Genomic DNA, 26515 nt, shown 5'->3' with positions numbered 1-26515 from the left:
CTTGTTATTATCATTATCTTGTTTATATTATGGATTATATGCTGCAGAGATTACACAGACTGCAGCCCTCTGTAAGTGATTTTAAAATCAATCTAGTCAGCTTAAAAAGCCAAAGTTTAGAGCTGCAGTTTGTGTGCTTTTTTTGTTTCATTCCATAAGCTGATTAATATCTGTCCCTTTAAAAGACAAGTCTGGTGGTATTGTTCTTTTTTTTTAACTGTCAACAAATCCTATGAAAAACTAAAGCAACAGTGAACTGATCCTGGTACCTAGTATTGTCTGTGTAACAAAGCCTGATATAATTTATTTCTCTGTGCTGTCCATTGATGACTTTTATTATGAAAACTGCCCCCAACAGATACACAAATATTTGCTCCTGTCTAAGTAACAATCGCTTAAAACGGCAGCGCCCAGCTGTTTTTGGAAGCTGGTTAATCTTAGAAAAGAATAAAGGAAACTATACATCAGTGAATATGTATGTTTTCAATAGGAAGCAATAAGCTTTGGGCAACGGACAGGACGGGGGATGACCCCATAAGGGTAATGAGGAACATGTTAAAGTCTGTGACCTCAGGGCTGACCAACACAGCAACAACAGACAGACAGCTGGTGCAGATAATATGAACAGATTTTCTCATATGCTTTGTTCATATCCACAGTTTGTTCTTATCCCCAGTGTTCACCAGTGTTTTCTTATTTTTGCTCTCCTCTTGGGTAAGAGAAAATTTTATTTTATAAACAAATCATCAAATGTAGATAATTATGTTTTAGAGTAATTATAATGAATGGATTATTCAATCTGTGGGCTAAAGACATTCTAATACACTTGGTCCATTGATCCCAGTAATTTCACTTACCGTGTGTCCCTTTGCTGGCCTCTGCTGGAATGTAACTAAGTACACATACTCAAGTACTGTACTTAAGTACAATCTGATGTACTTTTACTTTACTTGAGGATTATTTTGATCCCATGCAACTTTCTACGTCTAGGCTAGAAACCTGTGTGCATTGCATCTACTTTATATTTAACATATGAAGCAATGTCTTATGCATTTGTCAAATAGTAAACAAGTTAATAAATAAAATACACATCAGGAGGAAATATTGTACATTTTACCCCACTAAAATTATTTAATAACTTAAGTTACTAGTTGCTGTAATTTCACTTCCTGTGAGTCCCTCTGCTGGCTGATATGTAGATCATAGGTAACAGAAAGTACTACAATTTCAACACCTATTGTTACTTTGCAGAAAGCTATGATGAGAATATAAAATATGAATTGTTTTAGGTGCATTAATCAAACCAGCATTACAGGAAATAGTTAAAACAGGCAGCTATATATTTACATCCCACAGTGATTCCCCAGATATGATTTGATTTTATCTACTGGAAACAAAGGGACACGTGAGCGGGAACAGTTCAGGAAATCTTGCTGATCTCTGTTGAGATCACTGATCACCACACACACAGAAATTTGACTACATACTTGCGTAGCCTTCTTTTCCAGAATAACTCAGCACTGTGAAAATCATTGTTGTTTTACCAGTGATATTTTATTGCATTTCAAGTGTTTTGATGGAACAGATTACAGGTGATAGTCTATTGCTTTAATGTGTAAATTGTTCTGGAAGGTTCAGATGTATTTCCAATGGTGAACTGAAGATCTCATATGGAGCATTTGTCATTGATCTAATGTTTATCTGAACTGCTAAATGCATGCTACAATAGTAACAGAGACAGCAGTAGCAGACAGCAGGTAATAGTGCATGCACATGTTTGAGAAAGCAGAGCATATGTGGCAGGTGTGGATTTAAAATCGATCTGATATGTTAGAATGTAATGAGTCTGTGTCCATGAAGTATTTTAGAGTATGGATGCAGATCTAAAAATACAGGTATTGATATCTGAATGGGGTGGTCGTCCATACAGTAAATGCACTGTGTGTGAGGCTTTAATAACATTTGAAAAATCTTTTTGTTTGTCTCCAAATCAGAGAGGAAAATAGTGGCACACTTTATGTTTGACCACCTTAAATGTAAAGAATAGTTCAACATCTTTGGAAAAACGTTTATTTTGCTGTCTTGCAGAGTAAATTAAGAAGATCGATACCACTCTCATGTCTGTGCGGTAAATATACAACTACCACCAGCTGGTTAGCTTAGCTTAGCATACAGACTGGAAACAGGGGGAACAGCCAGCCTGGCTCTGTCCAAAGGTAACAAAAACCCGCCGACCACAACCTCTAAAGCTCACTGATTCACATGCTGCTGTATATCTTGTTTGATCTGTACAAAAACCACAGTGCACAGATGACATTTGCCATTTTACAGAGGGGTTAGGAGCCGGACTATTTCATGGCGTGGACCAGTAGCACGACTCCAGAAGGTTACTGGTCCAAGCCAAGAAAGAGTCCGGCCCATAACCTCCTGTCAGCAGCAACTTGTGACTTAAACACTCTGGTTTTTGTACAGATTAAACAAACCAGACATCACATGTCAATCAGTGAGCTTTAGAGGTGCTGGTCGGCAGATTGTGTTGACAGGACGGAGCCAGGCTGACTGTGTCTCCCAGCTTCCAGTCTTCATGCTAAGATAAGCTAACAGGCTGCTGGTGGTAGCTTCATATTCATCGTATAAACATGAGAGTGGTATCGATCGTCTCATCTAGCTAACTCTTGGCATGAAAGCCAAAAAGCCTATTTCCAGAAATGTCAAACTGTTCCTTTAATTTGTGCCCTGTGATGTCACAGACTGAAAACATTTGGAGTTATCTAAACAGAGAAATATGAAATATATAACAGAGTTACATTTTCTGATTTTCTATTCCTGAGTAAATGCAGCTGTAGATAGGTTTTATGTTTGAGTAAACGGCAGACGGACATGACGAGAGCAGTTCCTCAGGCTCCAGCCGGCTGAAAAGCTTCTAGGCTTGCATCATGAACACACTGCATGGCTTTTAGTGAGTCCATTCATAAACAGAAGTGCAGATCAGCGCCTGGCTCCTCAGAGTTACTCTCGTCATCTTCTGGTCTTTGTCTGTATTCACAGTGAAGATTAATGGTCTGATCGTCTTCTCATGGCTGACGGTGACACTTGAGGGTTTCAATTAGGTTAAATTAGAATTTTAAAAATGTTTTAATGTCATACTTTAATTGCTGAATTCACTTTTGTATTCAGATAGAGAGCTGTGGGAGAACATAAAGATCAAACCATTGTTCTTGCAGTGTGAATACAGCTGGTGTTTTGACCTCCATCTTCTAATGCTTAGAGCCCTTTGCAGATGTTTTTTCTTTGTCAATTATCTTCTGCACCCTCTCCGCCACCTGGTCACATGAAACACAAAACATTTTTAAAGTTAGGACAGTTTACTTTTCCTGTAATGTCCTGACAGTCCTCCACTTTGGTCCAAACTGAAATATCTCAACAGTTCTATACACTACTGGTCCTTATGTGCTATTACACGCTATTACAGTACTATTACACACTACTGTGAAGAACACAGACGGGTGTAACATGTCATGTAAAGTATTGGCTGTTTTCTAGATGAAGAAAAAAACAAATGTTACTTGAGATACAAATGTTATTATGACCCTAACCCTACGTTATGATTTGAACAGTTAACAAAAATGTTGTCAGTCTAAAAATATGTTTTCATAAGTCATTTACCAACAGTTACTTAAAATGAATTTGAACTTTTTTTAATGTCATACTGTAAATACAATGTCACTTTTTACAAATAGTAGATACCCATCTCACTAACACACTGACCGTCTGAGATTTTGGAAACAGTCCCGTCTTAAACCTGGAGTAGATCAAATGACCGTTCACTGACACCTCAAAGCTATCTGTGGGGGTGGAAAATGAGAAAATTAAAATGCATCCATGTCAAATCAATATATAATGTAGTTCATTATGCACACACATTATCTGCTTTGGCACCACAACCAGTCAAAACCGGTTTATCTGAGAAACTGGGAACAGTATGTCACTGCTGGAAGGCTAAATAAGGACACTGAACTCCTGTCACCACAATGAAACCTGAGAACAAACACAGGCATATTTCACAGCACGCTTTGAAAGATTCTGACATATAAACACTCAAACATATTTCTGGGGACATATTTGGCACAACAAATAGCCTAACTCGTTCTTATGAGCAGGGTATATCAAGAACACCCAGAGGGAATTTCTTCAAATTTGGCAAAAACATCCCATTGGACTCAATAATGTACTGATCAGATGTTGGTGGTCAAAGGTAAAAGGTCAAGGCTACTGTAACCTTCTCTGTCTTATTCTTGTGAATGCGATATATCAAAAACTCCTTAGAGAATTACTTCAAATTTGGCACAAACATCCACTTGGACTAAAAAACAAACTGATCAGAATTTGGTGGTCAAAGGTCAAAGTCACTGTGACCTCACAAAACAATATGTGTGGCCAAAACTGAAGAATTCATACACTAATTATGACGACAATTCACACAAATGTCTAAGAGGATATAATGATGAAGTGATGACATTTTATATCCAAAAGGCCAAAGGTCAACTTCACAGTGGCATCATAATATTCTGCATAAAACACTTTTCTGGCCATTACTCAACATCATAACTCAGGAACAGAGGAGGAGACATTTGGTCTGATACTGAATTATTAAATAATTATTACATTGAATAGATCCTCTGTGCTGCAGGTGGGAGATGTGTGTGAAGCAGCCATGGTTTTCACACACATGGATGTAAACTATAATTGCAACTTGACAGGAGCTCAGAGGCAAACAACCGCGGGGTCTAATTCTATTTTTTTTTTCTTTTTTTTTATACTGAAAGTCTTTTTTTTTTTAACTTAGTGGCCAGAGTTGGCCTCCATACAGTGCTGCATGAGTGTAGAAAGACAGAGCAGCTTACTCGGCCTCCCTCTGTGTCCCTCGACCGTCACACCATGGACCAGGGTTGGGACGACACTGGCAAGCTTCCGGAAGTGCCCCGCAGAGGTTCATCATCCACTGTAACAAATAACAACCATAATACTACCACATAGAAACTCTCATTCTCATAAAAGTTTTCCGCACAGGTCAAAATATGCAGAATTTGAAGCTGGAGTTCAATGCAGAAAGAAACAGGCTATTTCTGCATTAATAACCTACATGAAGTAAAATATGCAGCCTACATACGTAACATTACGTCCAGTTATATAATAATTCTACTGCTTCTACTGCTACTGGCTACTATGGAGGATTTTCCACAACCTTGTACATACTCAGCCAGGCTCATACAGGAATAATTCCTCTTAATCATCACTAATGACCCACTAGAAGGTTGTGTTGGTGTGTCTATCTGCACACTCTGCACTCTGCCTGTAGGTACTTGTCTTATTTTGTTGTGTTCAGGACACTGATGGGTGTGTTCCCCTGCGGTGCTCAGGTGAAGTTGGAGTTTTATATAACAGTAGAGACCAGCTGCTAGACTCTCAGCAGGCATCTAAGAATAACAGCACCGAAAAAACACAAACATAGTGAGGCGAAACGCCAAACGAAAGAGAATCTGGGGTTGGTTTTTTCTTTCACCTTCACTGGCCTGCATGTTTACAAAAAATAACTAACAACCCTGCATAGTAGGAGTCTACCCAAATATATATTTACTTTGTCCTTGAGCTTCTTCTTCTTGAAATTAATGTTAGTTAAAATGGAAAATAAAATCTGACGCATCAAGCAGCCTTCTGACATGTAATGCACATAATGTATTTTCAACCAGGTGTTCCTGGACTACACCCTAATTTGAAATTAAACATGAATCTACCTGCCAACCTTAATTACTTTATTATTATCCTAACTACAAGACTTAGCAGCACAATATAAAGTTGTAAACTCACCTATATTCAACGATGATTCTGGTCATGTTTCTGCAACAGGTCTGTGTGCAGCTGTATGCACTGTAGTTGATGCAGAGTCCGAAGATGAGCTGTATGTAATGCAGAGCTGTGAATCTTGGACTATTATAAGGTGAACCACACCCAATGGGAGGGTAATCCAGTCTGTCTAGTGTATACATCATACCTGCTGCCACCAGTATTATTTAGGATAATTACACTTTCAAAATGTCAAAACTTTTCCATGACTTTTCAAGAACCCATAATGCATTTATGTTTTTCTTGCCCCACTTGCCAGGTGTTTTTCAGACGTAGCAAATTCAAACTAGTCAAACACAATCTGAGCAAGCTGGCATACATGAAGAGAGACAGGGAACTCTGGGAGAAGCTGAGGAGACGTGACATCAACGCATATTAGAGCAATGATGCATCAGCAGCTACAGAAAATAAATTTGACCTTATGTTATATTAGGTGGAGGGTCGTCCATGAAAGATTACTGTAACAATTTCATTACACAAAACAGGTCAACACATGGAAAATATCATTGTGAAATTTCATGACTTTTCCAGGTTTTCCATGACCATGGGAACCCTGAGTATGTCACAAGAGTTACTGGATCCTCCTGATCATACTGGCCGTAAGAGAGTCCTAACTAGTGATGCTGTTCCAATGCAGATGAAGGACAAAATTGTCTTTCGCACCAAAATAAATCTATTTGTCCAACTGTGACTGCTGAAGCCTCATATTAGCTTCAGCTGAGCTTTATACATTTTTTTTACACAGGACAAAGACTGTGCATCTTGTCCCCCAGTCACCTACGTTAGTCAGTGATCTCTTCATGGACGGCAGAGACAGGAGGAATGGTTACAGCGACGAGAAACGCTTTCAATGCACATAAGGACCAGTTAATGTTGTGTTAAGATACACTTGAAAAATACAAACCTATACTTAAAGGCTCAGAGGAAAAAAAGTGACAGTACAAACACCAGCTCAGTGTCCTCAGCTGGCACCAATCACCACACACACACACACACAGCAATTTGAATACAGACTTGCGTAGCCTTCTTTTTCAGTATAACTCAGCACCATTAAATAAGCAGTGTCAAAATCATTGTTGTTTTATCAGTGATATTTTATTGCATTTGTGTGTCTTGATGATTACAGGTGACACAACGATATAACAGTGGCGTGAGTTGTTGAAAAGCTCAAAGGTATTTCCAAAGTCAAATGAAAGATCTCATGATATAATAAGGCTATAGTGCATGCATTTGTTTGAGAAAGCAGAGCATATGTGGCAGATGTGGATTTAAAATCGATCTGATATGTTAGAATTTAATGAGTCTGTGTCTATGAAGTATTTTAGAGTATGAATGCAGTTCTAGAAATACAGGTATTGATATCTGAATGGGGTGGTCGTCCATACAGTAAATGCACTGTGTGTGAGGCTTTAATAACATTTGAAAAATCTTTTTGTTTGTCTCCAAATCAGAGAGGAAAATAGTGGCACACTTTATGTTTGACCACCCTAAATGTAAAGGATTGTTCAACATCTTTGGAAATACGTTTATTTTGCTGTCTTGCAGAGTAAATTAAGAAGATCGATACCACTCTCATGTCTGTGCGGTAAATATACAGCTACCACCAGCTGGTTAGCTTAGCTTAGCATACAGACTGGAAACAGGGGGAACAGCCAGCCTGGCTCTGTCCAAAGGTAACAAAAACCCGCCGACCACAACCTCTAAAGCTCACTGATTCACATGCTGCTGTATATCTTGTTTGATCTGTACAAAAACCACAGTGCACAGATGACATTTGCCATTTTACAGAGGGGTTAGGAGCCGGACTATTTCATGGCGTGGACCAGTAGCACGACTCCAGAAGGTTACTGGTCCAAGCCAAGAAAGAGTCCGGCCCATAACCTCCTGTCAGCAGCAACTTGTGACTTAAACACTCTGGTTTTTGTACAGATTAAACAAACCAGACATCACATGTCAATCAGTGAGCTTTAGAGGTGCTGGTCGGCAGATTGTGTTGACAGGACGGAGCCAGGCTGACTGTGTCTCCCAGCTTCCAGTCTTCATGCTAAGATAAGCTAACAGGCTGCTGGTGGTAGCTTCATATTCATCGTATAAACATGAGAGTGGTATTGATCGTCTCATCTAGCTACAGTAACTCTTGGCATGAAAGCCAATAAGGCATTGATATCTGAATGGGGTTGTCGTCCATACAGTAAATGCACTGTGTGTGAGGCTTTAATAACATTTGAAAAATCTTTGTTTGTCTCCAAATCAGGGAGGAAAATAGTGGCACACTTTATGTTTGACCACCTTAAATGTAAAGAATAGTTCAACATCTTCGGAAATACGTTTATTTTGCTGTCTTGCAGAGTAAATTAAGAAGATCGATATCACTCTCATGTCTGTGCGGTAAATATACAGCTACCACCAGCTGGTTAGCTTAGCTTAGCATACAGACTGGAAACAGGGGGGACAGCCAGCCTGGCTCTGTCCAAAGGTAACAAAAACCCGCCGACCACAACCTCTAAAGCTAACTGATTCACATGCTGCTGTATATCTTGTTTGATCTGTACAAAAACCACAGTGCACAGATGACATTTGCCATTTTACAGAGGGGTTAGGAGCCGGACTATTTCATGGCGTGGACCGGTAGCACGACTCAAGGTGGTTACTGGTCCAAGCCAAGAAAGAGTCCGGCCCATAACCTCCTGTCAGCAGCAACTTGTGACTTAAACACTCTGGTTTTTGTACAGATTAAACAAACCAGACATCACATGTCAATCAGTGAGCTTTAGAGGTGCTGGTTGGCAGATTGTGTTGACAGGACGGAGCCAGGCTGACTGTGTCTCCCAGCTTCCAGTCTTCATGCTAAGATAAGCTAACAGGCTGCTGGTGGTAGCTTCATATTCATCGTATAAACATGAGAGTGGTATCGATCGTCTCATCTAGCTAACTCTTGGCATGAAAGCCAAAAAGCCTATTTCCAGAAATGTCAAACTGTTCCTTTAATTTGTGCCCTGTGATGTCACAGACTGAAAACATTTGGAGTTATCTAAACAGAGAAATATGAAATATATAACAGAGTTACATTTTCTGATTTTCTATTCCTGAGTAAATGCAGCTGTAGATAGGTTTTATGTTTGAGTAAACGGCAGACGGACATGACGAGAGCAGTTCCTCAGGCTCCAGCCGGCTGAAAAGCTTCTAGGCTTGCATCATGAACACACTACATGGCTTTTAGTGAGTCCATTCATAAACAGAAGTGCAGATCAGCGCCTGGCTCCTCAGAGTTACTCTCGTCATCTTCTGGTCTTTGTCTGTATTCACAGTGAAGATTAATGGTCTGATCTTCTTCTCGTGGCTGACGGTGACACTTGAGGGTTTCAATTTAGGTTAAATTAGAATTTTAAAAATGTTTTAATGTCATATTTTTCTTCATTGAAAACTAGATAGAGAGCCGTGACAGAATGTAGTCTGAGCCATAAAGATCAAACCATTGTTCTTGTAGTGTGAATACAGCTGGTGTTTTGACCTCCATCCTCTCATGCTTGGAGGCCTTTGCAGATGTTTTTCTTAGCCAAGTCTCTTCTTCAAAGCCTTGACCACCTGATCACATGAAACACAAAACATTTTTGAAGTTAGTACAATTTACTTTTCTCATTTATTCATTCATTCATTTTCTGTAAGCACTTATCCCATTGGGGGTCGCGGAGGTGCTGGAGCCTATCCCAGCTGACCTTTTGTGAAGCCGTTAGCAGTGTAGCTCTGGGGATTTTGGTAAATGTTAGTAATCTTACATTGTAAATTAAGATGGTGAATATGGTAAACACTAAGCCAGCTACACATCGGCATGTTAACATTATCACTATGAGCATGCTGGCAATAGTATTTGGCTCAAAGCTCAGCTGTGCCTTACAGCCTCACAACGCTGCTAGCAGGGCCGTAGACTTGTTTATTGTGGAAAATGGAATAAAATTGTTTTTCATTTATTTCAAATATAATGTACACTCTGTTCTCTCTGTTCATGTGTGTCCCATGATGTCAGTAACCAGAAATGTCACAGGAAAAAAAAAAAAAAAATCCTGGTTTTCCCCCTGTATTTTTGTGCCTGAATGACTAACTATGTAATACTGAAACAGAAACTAAGTTATAGGTATACTACGCAGGAATTGTCGGTTACCATTTTTAAACAATATCGCCAGCAAAAGTGAAAGCCGACCCCAAATGCACTCTTGTATGCTATATTTGTATATATTTAGTGCTGTATCTTCCTCTTGGATGCTTGCTGCTTATGGTCTGGCACCTACTTTTTTAATTTGTCCTGACCTCACCTGAACGTTGTCCCTGAACACAGCAAAATAAGAAGATAATACAGGTAGAGGGGGGTCTCTGCAGATAAATACACTGCCACACACTTTTCATGGATAATAAGTTTTGATTCAGAGGGATTACTTTCGTATGAGTCACGACATTGGCCCTTATTTATGAAACGAACATACAACAGAAAACTTAGTGTACGGTCGTTTCCATGCAAAGCTCAGCATTTATTAAGTTTTTTTTTTTTTTTTTTTTTACTTCTGACCAACCTAAGCATGTTTAGATCATTTATCATTAGAACACCAATGAAAAAAGTCAACAACCCTACAACAATGTAATTCTTCAAATACTATTAGCCTATGGGTTATTACATTTTTACTGGAGGTGCATGTGTGTCTCTTAAGCCACCTTAAGCCTGAAATGAAGGCAGACCTGACATGTGTGGTCACACACTCCTGATTTGTAAGCTTTTATATTAAAAGGCTATTATAACAATACCAATATAATGTAGTATATCATAATGTAGGCTTTAGGTTGGTACTTATTATAGATGTATAAATTAAATGTTCCATACTGTGTTTTTCTGACTTCCTTTAATGTCACTTTTCAGGCTGCCAAATGGAACCAGTTGGTTAAACTGGACCTAATACGTCAGCATTTGCATTTCCAGCTTAGAGAAGTATCTCTTCTTCGCTGTATTATGTCTCTCCATATTGTAAACTCAAGGGTCGAGGCCTCTAAACCCAGACTATATTGGGGCGGGATTTGTAAATGATGATTGTTTTCAGCCGCCACATTTATCAGCTTTCATTCCTATGACACGCTGTGATCTGCGAGATAAGAATGAATCACACACGAACCCTGTCGTAAGACGATTTCTGCCCTCGGATCTGTGCTGGTTTGTACATTAGATTGATAAATTAGGGCCAATGTTTTTTAGGAAGAATCCTGCACAGAATAACTTTAACTATGTATGGCTTCAAACATGACATACTTAATTTAGTTCATAGGTATATGGGCTAACACACCCACATTCTTAGGAGTCTAACGTACTGCATGTGGGTGTGAAGCCCAAACCACAACAGCTTATTATTACGCACTACTGTGAAGAACATAGTCGGGTGAAATGTGTAGTGTAAAGTATTGGCTGAATGCTTTAATAAAATAGTTTTCTAGACATTTTTTTTTAATGTTGTTTGAGATACAAATCTTTGTATGACCCTAACCCTCAGGTATATTTCAATAGTTAATTAACAATTAAAGAAAATATCACTGAAGAGAATTAAAACAGTATGTTTAAAAATGTGTATTCATAAGAAAATTATCAGCAGTCCCTTAAAAGTAAGTTAATCACATATTTTTTTATGTCACATTGTAAATAAGATGTCACTTTTTACAAATATATCTATCTCACAAACATACTAACCTCGTCATTATCAGGAAACCTTCCCTTCTTGAGCTTGGAGTGGACCTCCTCACCATTCAGTGACACCTCAAAGGCACCTGTAAGGGTGAAAAATGAGACAGTGTAAAATGGAAATGCATCCGTGTCAGTTCAGTATAATATGATTCATTATGTACACACATTATCTGCTTTGGCACGACAACCAGTCGAACAGGTTTATATAAAGGAGACTTGAAACAGTATGTCATGGCTAAAAGGCAAAGTTACTCCTGTCAACACAATGAAACCTGGGAACAAAAACAGGTGCAGTAACGTTTGAAGGATATTGACATATAAGACAAAGCAGCTTACCGCCCCCCCCCTCTCGTCCCACCACGTCCACATCGTTAACCTCTGCCCGGATGGCATTGGCAAGCTTCTGGAAGCGCGGGCGATAACCTCATCCTGTGCCACTATACAAAACAACCCGAATGAGACACACAATAGACCTCATTATTGTCACATTGTGATATTGGGTTTTGTAAATAAAATTGATTGATGATTGATTGACATGAAAGGTGGAGCTGTGAACACTGCAGTCTGTTGATTGGTCAATAGTAGACGGTCACTCTGCTCAGGGCCGAGTTGTGGCTGGTTTTGAGGCTCATGTAACCACTGTTCATATCGTGGAGAGCTTTATTAGTAAACTGTGACTATAAAATGAAAGGATGTTTTGCTGCCTCTGGCAGCAACCGAGACTGAGCAAGAAATAATTCACCGGGCCGACTGCCGGCAACTTTTAAGGTAGAACGTTAACTTGTAATGTTACTCAATGCATGAGCTGATGACGTGAATCAATCAGCACACCTTAAAGGTCATTGCGACATCTTTGAAAATGAGTTTTCATATGACATACATTTTTAGTAATGAGTGGATCTTTAAGCGTTTATATGTAATGATTTCGATTAGGTTATGTCAACTGCATATATTCTAATCCTCATTTGGAGAAAAAAAAAGAGGGGTGGAGCACATTCCTGTGGGCTACGGCAACATTAACACCTGAGCTTGCCTGAGAAGGACTCAATGCACAAACCGGCTATTTTTAAATATCCCATGGAGAGAGACTAGCTTGTTCTGTTTTGTTCGGAAAATGTCAGCGTGTATTGACCAATCAACAGTATCCGAATTTCATGCTCTCATACAGTTATTCTGAAAACACTTTAGAGAGTAGTTAAGTAGAAAACCTCAACAATGCCTGCTTTAGATCATTGGAGTATTCTTTTTGGTGTGTCATTAACAGATAACAAATTGAACCTGGTGATCAAGCCAACTTTTTTATTCACAGAGCTAAATTTATTTAAACCCCACCCATCTTTATTGGCTACTAAAATTAAAATTCAACTTTACACCGAGTCCCTTACTCGGTGTAAAGTTGATTACATTAATTAATTAATTAACTCCAAATGTGCAAAAGACTTAATTAATTAATTAACTCCAAATGTGCAAAAGACTTATATAGATTACTATAGATTAACTGGTAATGAGTAAATATTTTGAATTCCTTATTCAGCCTTATTATAATGGTTACGCTTAATTTAATCTATTTTGTGCCTTTTTTTGGTTTTGTTTGTTGTCTTTGTGTTTTGTATCTCTGGGGCCGCATTCACAAAGCGTCCTGGTGCTAAGAGTCGCTCCTAGTGATGAAACTCCCTTAAAGTTAAGACTAGATCCTGGTAAAGATAAAAGGTATTCACAGAGGAACTTAGACCTTAACAGAGCTCCTAAGGTGACAAACTGTTGGGAGGACTTTTAAGAGGCTTAAGAGTTTCTCAAGCAGAGGAGAAAATGGTGGAAAAACAACCAAAATCATCACAGTACCCTGAACCTCTCTCAGTCAGCTGAGGGTTGATGACGCACACCTGGGGACACTTGTTAACCTGTTTCAAATGTGTGTTCGCTGACTGCTAGGAAGGACTCTTGCCTTGCCTCTGTAGGAGGGAAGGAAGGACTCATACTACCAAGGAAGGAGCCTTGACTTTGAGAGTGAGTCACCACAACTCCGCTCACAGTTAAGAGCACTGTCTGGAAACGCCAGGGTGTTGACAACATGTCTGGAGGAGGGTAACTTTCGTTTCCAAAGCCTACTCAAAGTATTTGGTAGAAACGGGGCTTTAGTACCGAGTCTGTGCGCAACTGAGAGGTGACTAGAATTGGAAACGGTACACGGTTCCGTTGGTACCCCAAACATTTTTTACAGTGTAAACGGAAATAAGCGTACCGACCTGAACCGGACCGGACTGCTCGGTGGAAACGGCGTTACAAACTCTTACACTCAAAAAGTATTTCTATAAGAGTCAAAATAAGCCGTACTTGACGCCAGAGTCAGTGAAGAGAGAAGTAGTTCCGCGTTTATGGCCAATTTAGATTAACGAAAGTCTACTCGGATTACTTCTGCTTTGCCCTCGCGTCGCGCTGCTTCGGATCATTAGTTAAATTATGTGCTGCGTTACCGCCTCATGTAGTGATATGTAAACCCTAAAGGTGCTTAATTAAACTCTTCTGCCACTTGTACCAGGACCACACCCTAATGTGACATTAAAAATTTACCTCAAAACGTTGATTAGTTTATTACAGTCGGTCCTAACTATAAGATTTAGCAGCACAATATAAAGTTATAAACTTACCAATATTCAACCAAGACTGTTCTTCCACTCATGTTGTGTAAGACTGCTGGACTGTCGTTAAAGTGGAGCTGTAAACCTTAGGTCCGAGGATGTGCTGTATGTGATGCTGCTGAGTCATGATGGAGTAATATAAAGTCAAACCACACCCAGTGGGAGGGTAAACCAGTCTGTCTGGTGTATGGGTCATAGCAGGCCACCAGTATGTTTTAGATAATTACAGGTGTACCAATATGTACAGTGTATTTCTCTCCTGCAGCATATCTGGATAGTTCTTCCTGTTCATACTGGCTGTAAGAGAGTCCTAACTAATAGTGCTATTCCAATGGAAGTGGAGGACAAACTCTGACTGCTGAAGCCTTATATTAGCTTCAGCTGAGCTTTATACACTTTTCACACAGGACAAAGACTGTGCATCTTGTCCCCAAATCGCCTACATTAGTAAGAGACCTCTCCACAGACTGCATAGACAGCAGGAATGGTTGCAGCGATGAAAAACCCCTGCAATGCACATGTGGACCAGTTTGTGTTGTGTATAGATACACTTTATTTATAAGAGGGAAAAGTGACTGCACAAATGCCAGCTTAGTGTCCTCAGCTAACCCTAACCCCTATCTCACAGGTGAGCAGCCTATCAGTTTGGTCTGAGGCAGATAAACAGGTTATTGTGTGTGGATTCAAATATCAGCAGCTGCTCTTCGACATCAGGCCACCAGGTTTAAACACCAGGCTCATTGTTTCATGCTGCAGGCATACATTGAGGAATCTACCATCCGTATTTATCTGCAGGATTTCACTGCTCTACCAACAGTGGGTTTGATGGGATGGCAACATTTTGAATTTACATTTTCATTTTAGGGCGGCACGGTGGTGTGGTGGTTAGCACTGTTGCCTAACAGCAAAATGTTCCTGGTCCTTCTGTGCAGAGTTTGCATGTTCTCCCTGTGTCAGCGAGGGTTTTCTCCGGGTTCTCCAGCTTCCTCCCACAGTCCAAAGACATGCAGGTTAATTGGTGACTCTAAATTGTCCGTAGGTGTGAATGTGAGTGTGAATGGTTGTCTTTCTCTATGTGTCAGCCCTGTGATAGTCTGGCGACCTGTCCAGGGTGTACCCTGCCTCTCACCCAATGTCAGCTGGGATAGGCTCTAGCCCCAGCCCCCCCCCCCCCCCCCCCCACATTCTAGTCACCCCTTGTGAAAAAGTTTGGTATACACATACCTCAGTGAAAATAATAAGGGGTGAAAATAACAATGAATTTCTTGAATAATTTTTTGGTTTCTAAAATTTTAGAAAATAAAAGTAACGTAATCAAATGATTAGATATACACAACCAACAATCCAAGTCCAAAATATGTCTCTTTTACAATCATAAATAAAAAGGAAAAGCATAGAATACTCACATTTGGGTCCCAGTAAAGTTTGGTTTGTGTGCTTAATAGTAACAAAAAAAGATATATTGTTTCATTATTAATTTATACTGAATATCAGAACTTTGGAATAAAATCTTTCAGACATGGCTGATGCTCACTTCTTAAAAGTTGCAGGGAGTTGAATGTGAACATTATCAATCCATTGAAACACATTCATTTAAGACATGAGCGATGTTGCTGAATCTTTTTAACATTTTATTTGTTTAAAATGATGTCCAGTACAAAATGTATACAGTAATAATACCCTTAAGTCTGTCAGTTCCCCTGAATAAAATATTTTAATCTGTTCAGCTCATGCCAGATACAGTATCTATAAGATACACTAGATTGTAATTTGCTCATACAATAGTTGATGACAAAGATATAGCAATAGTACCTTTGTAACAATAAAAACTATCAGCAATATTTTGGTGGACATACTTTCAATACAATAAAATTACATACATTGTTCTGTAAAAGTTGCATTGCAATCTGCCCATATTTTACAAGATTTTCAAATTCATGTATATCTGTTCATTAACTAAGAGACAAAAGGTTGTGATACAAGTCTTTGTACATTTATAAAAAGGATCTGGTGGCAAACTGCGGCGTCGCAGTGACTGAATCTCAGCAGGCTGTCCTCTCTGAAGCTGCTGTAACAGATGTACAATGCACTTAGATTTGTTCTTTTTTTTGTTAAAACAAGGCAACTTCTCAAACGTCATAATAAATAATAATCCCTCTGCAATGATAATGTACCTGTCGATATATATCCAGTTCATATATTCATATATATATATATATATATATATATATATATATCTTCATAAACTTGTACAAAATATGTTTAAAACTTCTTTTCCTCATTGATGTACTAAAAAAACAAAAAGGTTAAGATGGTTGAATAGTCTTCGACACAGCATTTTGGCGGGATCAACAAAAACATGACAGTCTGCATGCACTGGTTTCCGTGGAAACGCAGGTGTGATTCTTCCAGTTGATTGGGTGCGCCTCTCTGCTCCTTGGCTTTGACTGAAATCAAATAGAACAGGTGTCGCTGCATGATCATTCACTCACTGTCTCTCGCTTTGAAACGATCACAGCATCAGCCTCATTGATTGGCGGGACTCTTTGACGCCGCCCCCTGGGTTGGGAGGGTCTTCCTGTGGGAACGTCACCTTATCTGGTGTGTAATCGTTCCGCTTTAGATCTGGAAGAAAAGGGAGGTATGTGAGAAAAGAAGATGTTGCAACAGATCAGAGACCATGTTATGTTATCTTAGATATGTGTCTGTAACCCATCTGTGAGTGTGATTTAGATCAATTCAGAACAATTTTGTCTGGTACACTAAAACGTTCTTAAACTACAGTTAAACGCTACACTAAAATATGTTTCTGAACACATATAAACAATAGGCAACTCAGTAACAGAATCCCGGTAACAGAATCAGTTTTTTTCAGATGCTGTTTTTCACAATACAGGAAAAACATTGGCGCCCACTTCCTGCTCCCAATCTCTCGAATTATATCTAAACGGTCTACTAAAATATGTTTCTGAAGACCATTTAGTTGAGCCATAGGCAATACAGTAACAGAATCTTGTTTTATATTTGATCAGCACAGCCTAGTTTTACGGTTTGATCAGACTTTGTTCTTGGGGGCGGGTCTCTCTCAATCTGCTCCTACACTCTTTGTGTCGGTGGTGGCAATAGAATTTAAAAAATGAGGAAGTATAAACTGTAGTTCAAGCAAAACCCTATGAGCCAGCGTAAATCTGTTGGATGACACATTTTGCATCATCCCTGCTCATCTCTGGGCGCTGGCGAGATGAAAGGAAGTTAAACATAGGTCACTTACACATACTACCCACACTGTTGTGAAACTCATCGAAGTATCGCTTAAGATGGACCTTTTTTGTGTTTTTGTGACATTTCTTTCTGAACACATCATACATGTTACTGAAAATGTGAAAAGACTGGGAATTCTATAGTGTAGTAGTGAATTGTAAAGATACACCATTAAATTGTTTTTCACCATTTTTGTGTTCAGGACATTTTGGGCGGGCTTGAGATCATGGCTGGATGACAAACTGGAGCCATCCTTACAATAACCCCTCCCCTATACTGACTGTATAAACACTAGAGCCTTTAGCATTAGCTCCTGCTCAATCGTTACAACACTCACTTACCACAGCTATCTATCTATCTATCAGCTATTATCAATACCTGCACCCACCCTACCTGATATGAGAGCAAACCGTCAAAAACATGAAATAATCAACCAATAACCCTAAGCCTGCATTATAGTAGCGCTACTATAAGGACTAAGGACGGACAGAGACAACGACTGAGCGCTGTGTCACAAGTGTTTGAGACAGAGAGAGAAACAGAGGGTGGTAGGTGGACTATTGCACGCAATGTTTCTGTAAGTTACTAATAACTTACTCAGAACGCTGCTTTGGCTGGTTGCGGCCATATTGCACAGGCAAAAGTAACCTTCAGCGGACACGCCCCCAGTATTTCAGAGCAGAGAAGACTGCTCATTTTATCACAATTTTTAAACCTAATTTTATATGCTTGGTGATTTTTCTAGTCATTCAAACTTGGCTAGGTGGGTAAAACCACACTTTTCCGTGGAGTGACAAACCAACTCCAAACACTGGACTTTAAAACACGTCTGGAGGGGATCTTTAAATCACCCAAGCCTGCGTTGAAGCGTGACAATTTCAAGCACATTTGTGATGTAATTTAGTTTAAGAATAAGGTAGCTGAACAGCAACCAGTCAATATCCCTCACCTGGAAGTTTGAGTTTCCGACAGCAGGAGTTGCAGTGGTGTTTTGCTCGGAAGTTCCTGATAGCATCGTCCCCCAGGTTGGCAGGTCCAAATATCATATCATAGGATCTGCAAGAGTCACACAGTGGTGCACAATTACTAGAAAAGCGGCTGGTAAAGTTGACATTTAATCAAAATAATAGTTTGGTCTACAGTATAAAATGTCAGAAAATTATGAAAAATGTCCATCACAATGTCTTCAAGTTCTTGTTACAATGCTTTTTTTTTTTTTTTTTTTAAACCGAGCAACAGTCAAAACCCAAAGATATTCAGTTTATGATCACATAAGAAAAATAAAGGCAGCAAATCTTCAGCTTCAGCTTTACAATACTGAGCGACAAGAAACTAATGATGAAAAAATGATTCAAAAGGTGAATAAAGGAGAAATTCAGAGAGCTCACTTACCCCTTTTCACCGCTCTTAATAACTGATGGATCTGTCAGAATCTCCCCAACCCCTACACACACACACACACGCTTCATTATTATGATATTAACTCTGCACTGGTAGTCAACAGAGAAAGAACATTAATTTAAACACATTTGTCACATACAGTAAACAGAGAAACTACATGTCCCGTCTTCACGAATAATAAATGTTTAATCCTTGTAACAAAGTGCCACTTAGAGATCTAGCGTGGTGGTATGCCAGTGTTGGTGTGGTGGTATTCGAGTGTTGAGAGTTTTTACCCTGCAGGTCGAGCACCAGCAGCTCTCCGCGGGTGTACTCATACGTCCAGTGGCTGAAGGCCAGCATGGTTTCCTCCAGGAGGTTGGTGGGGACGATCTCATCTCCGTTGTTGTTGTTGAATTTCCTGAACTCCCCAGTAATGCACTCTTCGATTGCAAACCACTGTCCAGCAGAGTGACAGTAGAGCAAAAACACCTCCAGAAACCTGAACACACAGAGAGTCTCCTTTGTTAATTTAATTTGAGGCTTTAACTGTGAAGAAAGAATTCTGTCTTCAATAACTGCACTGCATCTAAAGTGACTCTGCTTATCATGCATTCAGAACTGTGAAATATGGATTATAAATCTGAAAACAAACCTTAATCAGATAATGTCATATGTTTACAAAAGTCTTGATGATTTAAATCAATAGTCTGAAATTCGCTTGTTTGTTTTCTGGCATGTCTGTCTGTGCAGTATACTGTGAGGCTACAGCCAGCTGCCAGTTAGCTGGAAACAGTTGGAATCAAAGAACAATGGCAACAATGCAGTGACTGACAAGCAAGTTCATCAGGTTGGGTGCAGGAAGGGTTCGTGTTCATGTAAATCACATGGCCTTGCCAAACCACAATGAGCTAAGCAAAATCTGTGACTTGGTTGTACAGAGCATCTAAACGTGATTAAGAAATGAAAATATAACAGTTTAAAGATGGGCGTGTGTGTGAATGGGGTTTCTGTGTCCGAGTTCTGCCAATGCTTCAGCGCGTGCGCTTACCTCGGTGAATAAGGAATAGTCTTCGGCCTGATTTGGTTAAAGGCAAATGTCAGCTTCTGAGCAGCTCGTTGTTGTTGAATTTCCTGCAGTGACACAGAGAAACAGAGCTTATCATTAGGGCTCTATGCAATGTCTTTCTGTTTTCTACATGCAAAGCTTCTCCTGAAGTTTTCAAATGACATTTTGAATGTCTATCGTCGTATTTTATCACCATCATCATCACCATAAAAATCCCTGAACAAAATCCTTAATTTGTATAAAGTGATTCATAGGTTTAAATGAGTCAGGCTTTTTTTTTACTGAATTAGCTTTCTTTAATGAATGAATGTAATTTATGGTGCTGTTAGAATTAGAATATTTTGTTAGACAAAAGTATGGTGTGAATTTTGGCAATAATCACATCTGTCTTTTTTGATTAAATTTGACTTTTGGACTTAAAGGGTGCTTTCACACCTGCCCTGTTTGGTCCGCCTCAATCCAGCTCAAGTTTCTTTGCAGGTCATTTGGGCAGGTGTGAACACAGCAATCACACTCGGGTGTGCACCAAAACAACTGGACCGAGACCTTCTTGAAGAGGTGGTCTCGGTCCGGTTACAAACGAACTCTGGCACGGTTCCTTTGTGGTGAGAATGTGTTCCAGCCTCGATCCAAACCAACTGCGGTCGCATTACACATTGTTTGGGTTACAAGCATAAGCATGTTACAGTCCTGGAGGATTATTAATGTGCGCCTCCTCCTGTACTGCCTTAATATGCACATTCAGCACATCCAATGCATCAAAACCTTGCTTTCTAGTTGGAGCTGCGCCTCGTTTTCAAACTACACAATGACCAGCACTAAAATCAGCCCATGTAGTTGTCCCTCCATTGTGACATTAGAAAGTGTTACATTTATCTTGCAAGCGTACTCTTCTCCAACGTTTTGTTTACTTCCTGGATTCTGACCAATCAAGAGCAGCTTTCTCTAGCAAGGCATTTTATCTGGTCCGCTTGTAAATGCAACTCTAGGCAATTATGCAACTTTGTAACAAAATTAGACCAAAGCAAGACAACTGTAGGTCTGACAGCACCCTAAAATGCTTTGGAGTTATTGGAAATGTTTGGATCACATGAGGCGGAAACAATCCTACGCACCCACCACTGGGATTATAACAGTGGTTTATTATATTAGCAGTGTAGCCAAATCTGTATCTGCAACTGTGCAGAAATGCCAGGTTTAAACTGAATGAATAGACATATTGAAAAAAATATGGCTCAAATGTTTCTGTCATAGCCGCAGTTTTCCAGGTTTATAAGGTTTATGATATTTGCTTTGCCTGCAGTGATATGTCTTTTTAGCTAAAAGCAAGGACTTCTATGTTTTTTGAGAAGATACGACAATTTGGCATCTCGACAAAGCAGACCCTGGTTGTCTAACACATCATGCTTTCAAAAAGCTGCAGAGAAAAGAGTTCAAACCACATCAACACATCAAACTGTAACTTATACATTTACATCTCAGACAGTGTCTGTGAAGCCCAGCCCCACCAGTGTGAGGAAAATGGATAAAATCTTACAGGAAGTGGGGTCTACAGTGTGTGTGTCTGCGCTCCCTACCCTGAGACAAAGGTGCAGCACAGTGTCCTCCTTGTAGATGCTCTGCCAGGTTTCGACCACCTCAGGGAGGAAGGATTTGACTATATACAGATGTCCTGGTTTCAGGATGTCGTACTCTGACCAAGTGCAGAGCACCTTGAGGGCCCGCCGGAGTCCTCCGCCCATCTCCTCTTTGCTGAGAAACTCTATTTTAGCACAGAGGCCCCGCTGGGCCCAGGAAGACATGCTGTTGTTGATAGTGTTGGGCGAGCTCTCCTCCAGACGGTACACAGTCACTGGCTCCCCTGAGGGAACAGAACAGCAGGTGAGAGTTACACACACTGACAAACACAGCGTTGGTTTGATCAGATTTACTGGCTTAATGTTATATCCCTGTTTGCAGACCTCTGTCTCCCTCTCATCCATTTTCTTTTTGTGTCAGAACAAGAAACACAGTGACACAGATAAAATATCAATGTTACAGTGGGTTTGTTTTGAACTCTTTTTGACTCCCTGTGGATGAAATCTGTTGATCAAGTGTTACTGTCAAACATCCTACTCGCACATCCAGCAGACAAAGACCAACACGAACACTCCTGGCCATCTTTGAAATATGTTAGAGACTGTAAAGCCCTTATTCATCATTGTATGCTTTACTCCAGGGCTGGTTGGTGCTCTCTGACCTTCTGTAGGCTGAGTCATTGGTAAGTATCATTGGTAATATCAATGTGTAATTATAAAGCAATTCTGGGGAAACTCCCACTGTACATTTGCACTTTGATCGCACAGAGATTTGACTGCAGATGCAGTTCGAGAAGCAAACAGACTGCCTTCATAAAAGAAACTGAAACTATTAGTCTCTGCCAGATTTTAAATATATTATAAATGCAATGTATATCTTCTGTTTACTTCTGAGTATTGTTTATGCTATTGTCTTGGCCAGGTCTCCCTTGTAAAGAGATCTCAAAAGGCTTTATTTTTTGGCCAAACAGTACGGTGGCCAAGATGTGTCGAACAAACGGCATACCCAAAATGCTTTGAAAGTTAAATAATGCAGTCTGGATGCAACCTCCACTGACGCTCACTTCCTGTTTTGGCTTTTGTAATTGGGTTTCCATTAATGGATTAGTGTTTTTGGCATTTGGGATATGCAGCTCACTTGACAAGTTTCGACCAACACGATTTTGGTATTATTTGCATACAGCAGAGAATCAGAGATAAAATGTGAGGGCAGGAAGAGTGAGGGAGACGACATACAAAGAAAATATCTCCAGGCTGGATTTAAACACGGGGCAATGCAATTACAAGATGTGCCACGACACTGACAGGTTTTCGTTGTTCCAGTGCACTGTCACCGTGCCAATATCCACTACCTGACATGGAGACAGTTTGTTCTGGGCGTGTCTCTACAGTACTGGTGATATGAAAAACAACAGCTAATGAAAACCAGGCCTAGTCTCTGATTGCAAAACAACTGCAGTTCCTCAGCAGCTGTAAGATCACTATTGAAGGATGCCGACATGTTTTTTGGAGAAGTACTGTAGCTACTCCCAGTATTTACTTTGTTCGGTTATGTCTGTGTTTTGGCACATTGTCTGTACTGAACTACAAAGCCAAAACACTGTAACTACACCTTAAGTTAGAACTGAGTGAAGACCTGAATCTGAACTAGTTGCGTCCGTTTACTATATCAAAAATGAATACCAGAAAAATGTGTTTAAACACACACAAAAAAATTGTGGCATGAGACAAATAATTTTTCTGATATTGTTTGAATTGCACCATGAATTACAAATATCACGTTTGTCAATATCAAGGATACTTTTTAAAGGTTGTCACTGTACCATTTGTTGTGCGTCAAACTGCCCACTGAGGTACATCTCTTGTCTCGCACAACTTACGTTACCAACACCAACAGCTGGGTAACTTAACTATTCCATGCACAAATGTAACGTAATCTTAACTGATGTGTTTTATCCAGCTACTCCTGGTCTTTTCATCAGCCAGGAAGCTAAAAAACGAGCAAGATGCTGTGCTGGTCAAAACACACAGGCATTGTAGCTTCAGTGAGACAGAAAGCTATGATGTCAGTTATGCCACTTTTGGGTGTTGTAGTGTTTCTTATTCTGTATTTTTACTGTCATACTTAAAGAGTTTAAAGACAAACTGCAACTTTCTTGACTTGCACTCTTTTAAATTGACAAACATCATGTGTAATTACTGACATAATTCAAATGGGATAAAAACAATGATTACCATTAACTACTGAACATATTTTCTTTACTAAATCTCCTCCTCTTTACTTACCATCATTTTCACCCTGTTTCCTGCAATTGAAATTTTGCTATTTTGATGTTCTAAAAATCCTAATAATATAGTTTGGTTTACCACATAAGTAAGTAACTAAATCTAATCATAATAAATTAAGAAAAGGTAGGCTAACACCAGATAAAGTAGTCTTTCTAAAAAGGTAACTAACCCAGGTTAGCTGCCGTCTCGGACTCCAGTGGAATTCATATTAAGGTTAAGCTCGCTACGTTTCAATGACATATTAAAATGTATTTAAGATTAATTTACGAAACTAGCTCATTGGTTCAAATGGACGAGAAATGCTAAAATAATGTAGATACCATGTTGTCCCTGTGCCTTTTAGATCCAAACACACAGTGTCTAAATGTGTTATTAAGTTTTATGTTGAGGGAAAATATTATTAGTCAGTCTACGAAGGCATAAAATTGAGATTTAACAACTTGTATATCTATTTCAGTTTGGCTAAGAGCCTTCAAACTTCCAGTCCTTTTTTTGTTACCTTCACTGTAACTAAAGTTACAACTTGTCGTCTTTATAAGGCAGTGTAGATTTATGTTTTTTTTTCACAAGTTGTCTACAAAGAAACTCTTTCACACTACATGACAGGAGTCTTTAGACTAAATCATAATTGTATTAAAATAACACTATAATAATATACTAGTAGCTGCCGCCTTTTTGTTTCCCAATTCTGAAACATACTGGAACTGTACGATGTGTTTGTTGCAACACATATATTACACCCCCACTATGATGAAATACCTAGAAACTGCACAAACTGCAAGACAAGACATCCACAGAAACAACAACAGCAACAGCAATGTGACAACCACATTACTCAAACAGGTACTTCCTCTTCAGCAGGGAGGTGTGACTTAATTGTGCAGCCAAAACAATTCCATATAAATACAACATGCACCCAGAAGACTGCACCTACACTTTGCTTCACAGTCACACCAAAGCTGGTAATGAGCAAACAGCTGCAGGTGTGGCAGGGCCAAACAAACGAAGACAACACATCTCGGATCTGCCTCCAAACTTCCTCATTCTCCAACTGCCTACAGTCTTTTCTCAGAAGTGTCTGTGGTGTTTTCACCCAACCTGACACACCTGGGAATGCACAGTGATGCAGACTTACCTCTAGGGGGCACAGGGGTGAAGGGGATACTCTGCGACAGCCTCATCAAGTTGTTGCGCTCCACAGCTGCAGGAGGAAAAGTACAGACACACATAAAAACACAAACAGGTTTAGGCAAGTGCAGAGTGAACTGAGGTGAAAATACTTTGTAGGATTATGCATTGCTCTCAGTGAAAGATCATTTTCACCCACGGACAGCACTCTAAATTAAATGCAATGTTTCAATATAACAAAATCTACAATCATTTATTTTGTAAAGTAACATAATATATGACAGCATCATGATACAACTTCTTCTCCTTGTCTCACCTGAGTACTGGTAGCTTTCCATGGGCTTGAAAGGTGAGCCAATAGCTGTGGAGGAAAAAAAGACATATGTTAATATTTTTACAGAATTATGCTATCTAATTAACAAGCCAGTGGTGAGCATTGTACAATCATAAAGGCACATTAATTCAATGGAAAAACACACTGAGCTGTTCCAGCATCCACCAGTAGGTGTCTCTGTATGACTCCACAACAGCTCAAATTGATGCAACAGTTCTACTTCCTGCAAGTCATTTCTGTTTACAAATGGCACAAAATGGATTTGTATTTCCGTGTATTTTAAACTTCCTTTTTTATCATAAATAGTAAAAAAACAAGTACAACACTCAAGTAAAATAGACCATAATTATCTCTGTAAATATCATGTTACTCAGTCCATCTTATTTTCACCAGTTTATCTGTTTTAATTAGGAAACAGTCCAAAATACTGTGGGAGTGAGGCTGCAACTAGTGACTATTTTCATTAAGACTCATCGACTCATCTTATCAGCTTGATTTCTTGATTAACTTCCTGGTTCATTCAACGTCAAGAAGTCATGAAAAACTGCCCTTCACTTTTTAATAGAGCCAAAGGTGATGTCTTCAAATGTCTTATTTTGTCAAACCAACAATCCTAAAGCTAAAAATATTTAATTTACATTTTTATAAAACTGAGAAAAGCAGAAAATCCTTAGAGAAGCTGGATCTGGCAAACGTTTGGCATTTTAACTTATTAATTATCACAATACTTGCTGCCTCCTTTTATTCCTGACCAACTAATTGATTAATAGACAAACTTTTAACCGTAAAAACCCTGCTACATGGTTCTGAGTCGGTTGTACTGTTTCGTCAGTCGGTGTGGGTTACTCACAGTCCTTTCTGGCTCCGAGGTGGGTATGTCGTGGCGCGTAGAGAGAAACTGCGGCTGTAACCACAGGAGAAGCACAGTGAAGCTTTCATCCAGAAACATGAGTAAACATATGTGGTTGAACAGCAGAGTTCACTTTATCTAAGATCTCCCATACACAAAATTTCAAATTACTTACAAAACAGGCTTTCTGTGTCAGCTAAAAGATAATCTAATGCAATATATAGTATAGAGATGTCAATATTACAAATGTAGTTTTAATATCCCCCACAATGCTTCATTTCATAGTAATATGTGGTGACACATTTTACCTTTATCAAAAAATATCAGCTTGTGCAATCTGGAAATTGCATGTATTGCTATTTCAATAA

At 39.4% G+C, this 26515-nt stretch overlaps 1 protein-coding gene and 2 long non-coding RNA genes across 7 annotated transcripts in view; all 3 read right to left on the bottom strand.

The window, feature by feature from the left end:
* Positions 1-1532: 1532 nt before the first annotated feature.
* On the bottom strand, positions 1533-6022 carry LOC117251328 (uncharacterized). The gene is made up of 4 exons (XR_004501222.2): positions 5869-6022; positions 4905-5002; positions 3769-3845; positions 1533-3323 (listed from the first exon to the last, which is right to left on the bottom strand). It is a non-coding gene; the product is annotated as an uncharacterized LOC117251328 (long non-coding RNA).
* Positions 6023-6977: 955 nt separating this feature from the next.
* LOC117260514 (uncharacterized) lies at positions 6978-14407 on the bottom strand. The gene is made up of 4 exons (XR_004501927.2): positions 14269-14407; positions 11957-12057; positions 11627-11703; positions 6978-9489 (listed from the first exon to the last, which is right to left on the bottom strand). It is a non-coding gene; the product is annotated as an uncharacterized LOC117260514 (long non-coding RNA).
* A 1470-nt stretch (positions 14408-15877) lies between these two features.
* The window catches only part of trpm7 (transient receptor potential cation channel, subfamily M, member 7), a 63914-nt gene continuing 53276 nt past the window's right edge, over positions 15878-26515 (bottom strand). For 2 of the 5 annotated variants that reach the window (XM_033615203.2, XM_078161021.1), the window contains exons 32-40: positions 26148-26201; positions 25280-25324; positions 24971-25036; positions 21547-21830; positions 19952-20034; positions 19197-19402; positions 18913-18964; positions 18470-18576; positions 15878-16884 (exon numbers count right to left, since the gene is read on the bottom strand). In XM_033615203.2, the coding sequence (XP_033471094.1) occupies positions 16772-16884; positions 18470-18576; positions 18913-18964; positions 19197-19402; positions 19952-20034; positions 21547-21830; positions 24971-25036; positions 25280-25324; positions 26148-26201 (1010 nt within the window). In that variant the 3' untranslated portion in view covers positions 15878-16771. The remainder of the gene's footprint in view (positions 16885-18469; positions 18577-18912; positions 18965-19196; positions 19403-19951; positions 20035-21546; positions 21831-24970; positions 25037-25279; positions 25325-26147; positions 26202-26515) is intronic. The other 3 variants (XM_078161022.1, XM_078161023.1, XM_078161024.1) reach the window with 3 other exon arrangements.

The sequence above is a fragment of the Epinephelus lanceolatus genome, chromosome 2, assembly GCF_041903045.1.
Source record: "Epinephelus lanceolatus isolate andai-2023 chromosome 2, ASM4190304v1, whole genome shotgun sequence".
Lineage (NCBI taxonomy): Eukaryota > Metazoa > Chordata > Actinopteri > Perciformes > Serranidae > Epinephelus > Epinephelus lanceolatus.
Note: the sequence above shows the minus strand (reverse complement) of the source record. Positions and strands in the feature narration are given on the sequence as shown.